This window comes from Ciconia boyciana, chromosome 15 (assembly GCF_034638445.1).
Source record: "Ciconia boyciana chromosome 15, ASM3463844v1, whole genome shotgun sequence".
NCBI lineage: Eukaryota > Metazoa > Chordata > Aves > Ciconiiformes > Ciconiidae > Ciconia > Ciconia boyciana.
Genome location: NC_132948.1, coordinates 2,205,623 through 2,213,342, shown reverse-complemented (window position 1 = coordinate 2,213,342; position 7,720 = coordinate 2,205,623). Strand labels below are relative to the sequence as shown.

The window sequence follows — 7,720 nt, the reverse complement described above, 5'->3', positions numbered from 1 at the left end:
TGTTTCTAGAGAGCAGAAGGCAGCCCCACTACGGGACAGGCACACGGGCAAGTACAAAGCGCTTGGTGCCAGGAACATGGAGCTGCTGCAGAGTCCTCTTCCTCCTCTTCTTCCTCCTCCCTGGCTCCCAGGAGGGAGCCGGAGGTCAGTAGCAGTGTGCGATGGTCTCCATGTTGAGGAAGCGGACGTGCATCTTGGTTTCGATGTCGATCCCCTGCCACATCTGCAAGGGGAAGGGGGTGAGCGGGACCGGGACGGGGGCTTGGCTCGGTGCCCACACCGAACGCCCAGGTCCCTCTGACCGCCCAGTGCCCTCCTCCTGGGGAGAGGAGTGGAGATGCCACCAACCTTAAGGAAGTCTTCGAAGGTGATGCCCTCATACACCTGGTCCGGCCCCTGGGCGCAGTGAGAGAGAAAACATTATGGCTGCCCCACACCAATGGGGCAGGGGCCTCGGGGCACTGGGTCACCAGGGGTGGGTCCCTTGGGGCTATGGGACACGTCTCCCACAGGCGCACAGCGCTGGCCCCGCACCATGCCCATGGCCAGCCCAAAATTGGTTCCCAAAACCACCATGGCTGCAAGGAGCTGCCTTTTCTATAAGCACTTAAGCCCCAAGCACTGAGGATGGGCTTTATGGGGGGCTGTTTGCTTATCCCCCTTGGGCTCTTATAAAGAAAAAAAAACCAACCCCACCCTGAAAGCTGCTGCCTGCAAAAAAATCTTCTCCAGCCAAAGGGGCCCGGGGACAGGGAGATGCCCCAGGCAGGACAGACACCTTCCAGCCCCATTTTCAATACCCTCACAGTGCCTCTGTGTTGCGGTAGAGCAAGGAACCAGCTCCCACCATTTGTCCCACACAGATGCTGGCTGCCTCCATCATGGCCCCGTCGGCAATGGACCGCGCCGACTCCTTCTCCAGGTGGGGGTTCCCCGACAGCAGCTCCTCCACCACCTATGAGGCAGCGGGTCAAAGCCGGGGCCGGGAATTAAAAGCCAGTGGTGATGGGGCGGGAGGGACCATACGTTACATTTCTGTACTCCTGCAGCGTGATCTTCCCGTCGTGGTCTGAGTCGTACATGTGGAAGAGGACTGGGAGGGACGAGAGGAGCGCGGCAGGGTCAGGGGAGCCCTGTCCCACCGTCCCCCCGCCGGCCCTGGCCTTCGGGTTTGGAAACTCACATTTGAGTTTCTCTTTCCGGAAGCGATCAAGCTGCTCCTCGTCCATGTTCATCTCGATGGGTCTGAAGTAGGACATGATGGTCAGGAAGTCTTCGAAGTTTATCTCATCCGCCAGCCCATCCGACTCCTGCCGCAGGTTCCTGCCGAGAGCAGAGCTGCCGGTGACGGGCAGCCAGGACCCCCCGGCCACCCGCTCCTGCTTGCCACAGAGCCCAGCACATCCCTTTAAGACAGGGTTTTCCCGAAGACTTAGCTTAAATGTCTGTAATTTTCACCCTGGCTCTATCTCAGCCTTTAGGAAGATCTTTGTGAGCCACATCCCACTTTCAGAGGATAAACCAATTACCCGACCCCCCCATGGTGCCGGGGATGTTCTTACCGCTTGTCGAAAAAGGCATGGACGATTTTCCCCCTAATTGGGTTGAACTCCAGATCGGGGATGCTGTCAAAATTCTCCTTGCTGCAAAGGAAACAGAGACAGCCCAAAGTGTGAGAGAGCCGCAGAGGAGGGAGATGCTGCGATGGTCACCAAAGGGGTGGGGCAGAAGCCCCAACCCGTTCTTTCAAAGCAATCATGAAAAAAAAAATATGTTTTGCCTGAAAACCCCTATTTGCTTCAATTCAGACTGAATGCAAGCCACGCTGCTGCATCGGTCTGTGCTTGGTGCAGCTACAGGGGATTTTTGTCCCCACTAAAGTGGGGTTTTGGGAAGCTCTGGGACACAGCAGCTCAGGGCCAATGCTGGGGCCTTTTGCATGGTTCGACCTGCAAATGGCTGCATGGGTTTCAGAGAGTTTTCCCAGGAAAAAGGTCCTGAACGGGGCTCGACGAGGTGAGGGAAGGAGCTTCTGCCGTCCACCCTCCCCTTGGCTTCCTCGGCCCTGCACCATCCTGCTGCATCTCGCTGCCGCCCCGTGTTGTGCTGCACAGACATGAGGTTGAGCCTGGGCTGGTCGTTTGCTATTGACTTTTTATAAAGCAAATGAGCCAAGAAATAATCTCTGGCGGGGGGGGAAGCAGAGGGCAGCCTGGCTCCCCGGCCCACGCTGGCTCCTGGCGTGGCTGGTGAAGCTGGTCGGACGTGCCAGAGCTTTCCCAAGGAAGCGGGGTCGTGGCTTTGGTGCGCAGTTGCCTGCACAGACACCAAGGAGGGGGAAAAGGGCAACTGCAAACCCCACCGTAGCTGCCGTGTAGGGACTTCTCGCTTCCCTCCCCAAAACTGATTTTAAAGCTGGGGGAAAAGGGGATGCTTGGCAGGCGTGACCCTACTCTCAGGCCATTGCTTCACCACTCATTTTTCCCCATATTATTTGCAAAGCCACACTGCGGAGAGCCAGCTCAGCACGGCCGGGGGATGACCGGGAAGGACACGCTCGTCCTCGCAGCCTGGGGAGCTGGGCATCTTGACTAGGCACCCTTCGCCAGCCCGGGGAAGGCAGGGGCCGCAGGCGCTGCCCTGGCCAGCCCCGGCGGAGCAGGTATCGCCCCGGCACTGGAAATGGACGCGCCGTACCGGATTGTCAGCTGGTCCCGGCTCAGCTGCTTGAATCGCCGGTGCAGGTGCTCGATCTGTTCAGAGGTGACTGTCGGGGGGAAAAGAGAGAGGTGACAGGGGCTGAGCTCCCCAGGCACAGGGCAGCCCCCAGGTGACCCCCAGGACGCCCATCTGCAGAGCTCGTGTCCTGCCCAGGGACACGAGGAGACTGGTGGGCACCAAAACCTGCTGCAAAGCTGGGTCCCTGGGGACACGGCCCAAGCCCACCCCATTCAGCGATAGCCAAAAGCTGGCAGTGGGGCCGGGCCTTGGGCACTTCTTGGCACAGTTGTCCCAGTCCTCAGTTCCCCTTGGTGGCTCTGTGCAGCCCCGCAAGGTCCATCTCGCTGTGTCAGGCCCTGTGCGCTCTGTCCCTTGCTCACTGCGGGGGGTGACAGGGTGATGCCAAGGGCTGGTTTATCACCAGTCCCGGTCTGCAGGAACCCCCCTGGCCCAGACTGCACAGGACAGCATGGCATGGCACGGCATGGCATGGCACGGCATGGCACGGCACGGCAGGATCCCACTCCCCCCTCTCAGTTCAGGATCCTTGGTAGCAGACCCTTCAAACAGGCTTGACCATTTAATTCGGAGTTTGTTGGCGTCGTGGGCAGGAGCCATGCCTGGGGAGTACGTCTCGACCTGCCCCGTGAGCTGCTGGGAGGTTCATGAGCTCATGTCCACCACCATGCCGGGTGACAGAAAATAAGGAAAAGAAAAAAAAAGAAAGAAAACCCCAAAGCTGACAGCAGCCACCTGTGTCTTGCCAGGGGCAAGGAAAGGCTGAACATGGAGGAGATGCATCGGCACCCAAAAACCAAAGCTGGGCTTTGAAATAGCACCCCAGGAAGCCCCGAACCATCGAGGTGGGTGCTGCCTCCCCCAGGGATGCACCAGGCCCTGGGCAGTGCGGCTGCACCCACCGGAGCATCAGCCTGGGGTAGGGGCAGCCTTGCTTTGAGACCCACCCAGCATCTTTTCACCTCCTTAATCCCACGACACAGGTTATTTTATTTTTCCCCAGCTATTCTCTACAGGCTGTAACCAAGCTCTACAAACCCCCAAAGACAGGCAGAGCCTGACTCTCTTGTGCAAATATTGACAGCAGCCATTCCCAGGAGCCAGGGATGGGGCTTTCAGCTCTGTTTGCACGAGCTGGTGGCGTCTGTCCGGGCGCCAGCCGGACCCGTGCGCTCGCTCAGAGCCGGGCACGGGGCAGGGCTGCGCCGGCGGCTGGTCGTCAGCCTTTCCTGGCGGCGCGGAGAAAGATAAAAGCATGTTAAAGTATAATTGAGAGGTTGCAAATGGTTAACTGCTGCGGCTCAGAGACAACAGGTCACTGCTGAGCTCTCCTGCTGGCTGGCTGGCTGGCTCGCTCCCTCTCTCTCTTTTATTATGTTTAAATAATGTCCTTTGCTCTGTTTCTGACTGTTGTTTCACAGCCTTGAAATAGAAACTGTATTGATCAGTAAGGCTGAGCATTTACAGACCTCTATTAATGGACTGGAAAACCCATCTGTGCTTGTTGCCGGGGCTCTGTGCCTGCCCCAGATCTCTGCCCGCGCTGGCAGCTGCCAGAGCCTTTGCAGGATGAGGCCATTTAAGCCCCCTGGCCTGGCTTTGCAGGGTCCCCCCTCTGAACCCTCCGGCTCTCAGGCGGTGATGCCTGGCTGCGCGGGTGCTCAGGCGCTACCGATTCCCCCATATGATGTTTTTTTTTCTCCCCTAGCCCTTCTCCGGCTGGTGCTCTGCTGCTGTCCACACACACACAGAAACTTTCTCTGAACTTTGCTTTCTAATTTTGGCCACAGAGAAGTGACCTTTCGCTTTCTCCCTTGACAACATCGCCGTCACCATGGGAGCAGCTGGGCCACCAAGCATCACAGCATCTGTGACTCGGTTGCACACCAAAATCTTTGATCTCTCAGAAAAACATCCCGGAGACCGACATGACAAAAAAACTGGGGTCCCTGGCTGGACGCTCACAGTTGGTCCAGCCCCGCTCCCTGTCCAGCCCACAGCTGCAAGGCAAAAAAGAGGCTCTTCCTCCCTCTTTCCCCAAATGCAGGTCTTCCTCACCCAGCTCCGAGCCGCGGCACAGGGCTGCGGTGCAGGCAGGTCTCCGAGGACCGCACCGGTCCTGCGAAGGGCAGCAGCGCTCGGCTACTTTCCAGAAAAAAGAGCTGCACCTGCACAAAGGGCAAAGGCTTTCTTGCAAGAAGGACTGGCTCAAGGGCAGCAGAGGCTGCTCGTATCGCTGAGAAACGGCCTCAGCGCTCTGATGCTGCAGGCCCGTGTCCAAGCACTGCAATCTATGCTATATAGGGGGGGAAAAAAAAGGGTATTTAAACCAAAGGGCGCGGGGTTTGCTGTTTCCCAGCCTGCAGCAGTTTGTGCTGTTTGAGCAAAGGACATCCCCAGGGGAAGACATGGACTGGAGGGGCTCAGCCCCGTGCTGCCCTCCCTGTGCCGTGTTTCGCCTCGCTGGACCGAGCTGGGTGCAGGAAAAGATCGCATCGTCCCAAGAAGAGCCCCTTCAGCACCAGGGAGATGCCGCTGCTGCAGCTTCGTGATCGGGCACGTGGCAGCAGGGCTGGGAACGGGCCCTGAGCAGACAGGCGTGGGTGCCCCTGCGGCTTTCAGGGTTTAAAGCACTGGGAGGAAGGCAAAGGACTGTGCCCCAGGCACGTCCTGGGGACCTGCAGGGAGCTCTGCCCTGTCCCCACTCCTCCCAAGGGACCAAGGGTGACTGTGATGCCCTCCACGATGATGTACCGCAGCAGCAAGCCTGTAAAAAACCCTGCATTTCCCCAGGTTTTTCTGGCAGCAGCTGCAGCGTGGTGGGAGCCCTGTGAATCCTGCTGGCAGCGTACTACATGCACCCTGGTCGTGGCATGGGGGCATCGCACCCCCCTCACACCGACCTCTAGTTTCAGTGAGCCTGTTTTGGGTGCTGCCTTTGTAAACCCTTCTCCGGGACTGATTCACAGCGGCACTCGGGCGTGAGGCAGGTGCCTCCCGTGGGCAGGTGCCGAGAAAGGCCCACGGGCAGCACTGCACTGGCATGGCAGGATCCCCCGGCCAAGGCGTTCCCCAAAACCTCCTCCCACCCTGGGCTGCCACGCTCGCACCCCGGGGGCTCCCCAGGAGGGGAGGGCTCCCCAGCCTGCGGGGAGGGCTGAGTTCACCCCCGGGGTGCCCAGTGGGGTGCTGCGGTGCTCGGCCCTCGCTGGGGGAGGAGGAGCAGTGGGAGGGGAGGAAGGGCGATGTGGCCGCAGGGTCAGTGGCAGGGCTGGGGAGAGGTGCTGCCCCCCCCCCCAACCCTGGCACATCCTTTGGCTGCGAGCAGCGCTGCCTCCCCCCACCCCTCCCTCCAGCACAGCCCGCCCTCGGTACGGCGGGAGCTGGGGGAACCAGGCGGGAGCCCCCTGATCTCTGTGCCCAGAGCTGGCCACGTCCTGGGACATCCTGGAGCGATGACATTTCCCGGGAGGGACACGACCCCCCCGACCTATGCACCGACCCCTGCTTGGAGCCCTAGGCCACCTCCCCGCTGCAGAGCCCTGCCTGCCCGCACCGCCGGCCCTTCCCGCCGTGCCAGCCCCGGGAGCGTGGCCGGATGGCAGCGCAGCCGCTGGCTCCGGGGCAAAACAGCGACGTGGGGACAATTTCTTGCACTAGCGGCGTGGGAGGGCAAAGCGGCTCACGCGTGGGCGCTGCCTGGAGGCAGTGCGGCACCGGGGGTGCGCGGGTGCGTCCCTGTGGGTGACACGGCTGCAGCCCCCCCCGCCCCCGGTGACATGCCAGCACCCCCGGGTGACATGCCTGCATCCCCCCCTCCCCCCGTGACATGCCTCTACCCCCCCGGGGGACACGTCCCCTGCGGGGCCGGACAGCCCGTGTCCCCTCCGGGGTGCGCGGTGCTCGGCGCTGCTGCAGGAGGGCTCCGGGGGTGCGGGGCGGGGGGAGGCAGCGGCAGGGCCCGGCCAAGGTGTCCCCGGGCCGGGCTGTCCGGGGACCCGCGGCGGGCGATACTCACAGCCGGTCCTGTCGGCCAGCTCCCGCATCTCGGCGGGCACGGAGTGCGCGGAGCCCATGCCGGGCCGGGCCGGGCCGGGCCGTGCCGGGAGGCGGCGCGCCGCGGGCCGCTGCACCGGGCTCCGCCGCCGCCACCGCTTATAAGGGCGGGCGCGGCGGGGAGGGAGGCGGTGGCGGCGCGGCTCCCCCGGGTCCCTGAGCTCCCCGCCGCCGCGCCGTCGTTAGGTTCCAGAGTTAACAGCCCGGCCAGCGCGCTGGCGTGCATGGGACCCCCTCGGAGCCTCGGCGCGGGGGCAGCTCCTCCGTGCGCTGGTGGCACTGGAAGCCACTCGTGGCTCTGGGCACCGCATGGCCCTGCTGGGCCCAGGCCCCAGAGAGGCCCCGGTGGCCCCCACTCCCTGCCCAGCCTGGCTGCAGGCACTTGGGCCGGGGGTCTCCCCCGGGGATGCCCTGCAGTGGCAGGAACCCCCACTCCTAGGTGAGCTCTTCAGCTTCCCCCACCCCTCGCTCTGCCCAGGGCCACACAGGGACCGGGGAAGCTAGGACGAGAAAGAGCGGGGATAGAGAGGGTAGGAGCACCACAGGGTCCCCCCGAAAGAGAGAAACCCAGCCCTCCTTTGGGCCAGGGGAGGGAGAGGCAGCAGGCCCGGTGCAGAGGTGCGTGCGTCTGTCACCATCTCTCTCGCTGCCAGACTGGGCTCCGGCCCTGGCAGTGACACACCAGCCTCCCACGAGCGCAGGGGAAGAGCAAACCCCTTTCAAGAGACAACGCAGCAGTTTCAAGAGAGACAGGCAGCTGGGAAAGCACAGCACGCTATGGCGGTAGATAGCAAGTCAGTGTGGTTTATTTTTTTCAAGCCAAATATAAACAGGAACCAAAATAATTTCCAGCTTCCAGCTGTCCCAGATCCAATAAAATACCTGTTAAAAAAAAAAAACAAACCAAAAACAAACAAGAGAGAGA

At 61.6% G+C, this 7,720-nt stretch overlaps 1 protein-coding gene across 2 annotated transcripts; it reads right to left on the bottom strand.

The window, feature by feature from the left end:
- Positions 1-6,881, bottom strand: TESC (tescalcin). 2 transcript variants are annotated; one of them, XM_072880204.1, is made up of 8 exons: positions 6,758-6,881; positions 2,698-2,767; positions 1,563-1,643; positions 1,184-1,323; positions 1,032-1,093; positions 848-955; positions 349-396; positions 1-223 (listed from the first exon to the last, which is right to left on the bottom strand). In XM_072880204.1, the coding sequence occupies exons 1-8, from the start codon at positions 6,813-6,815 to the stop codon at positions 146-148; spliced, it is 645 nt and encodes a 214-aa protein (XP_072736305.1). In that variant the 5' UTR covers positions 6,816-6,881; the 3' UTR covers positions 1-145. The 2 variants fall into 2 exon arrangements, with proteins under 2 accessions (XP_072736305.1, XP_072736306.1); XM_072880205.1 differs by having other exon boundaries at positions 1,184-1,245.
- Between the last annotated feature and the right edge of the window lie 839 nt (positions 6,882-7,720).

What these genes read in the sequence shown, in the direction of transcription:
- TESC (XM_072880204.1), bottom strand. Translation starts at nt 6,815, where the DNA reads ATGGGCTCCGCGCACTCCGTGCCCGCCGAGATGCGGGAGCTGGCCGAC. An exon ending in CCGGAAAGAGAAACTCAAAT is followed by an intron (nt 1,094 to 1,183) that starts GTGAGTTTCCAA and finishes CGTCCCTCCCAG; the next exon opens with TCCTCTTCCACATGTACGAC. An exon ending in CCTTCGAAGACTTCCTTAAG is followed by an intron (nt 224 to 348) that starts GTTGGTGGCATC and finishes TTCCCCTTGCAG; the next exon opens with ATGTGGCAGGGGATCGACAT.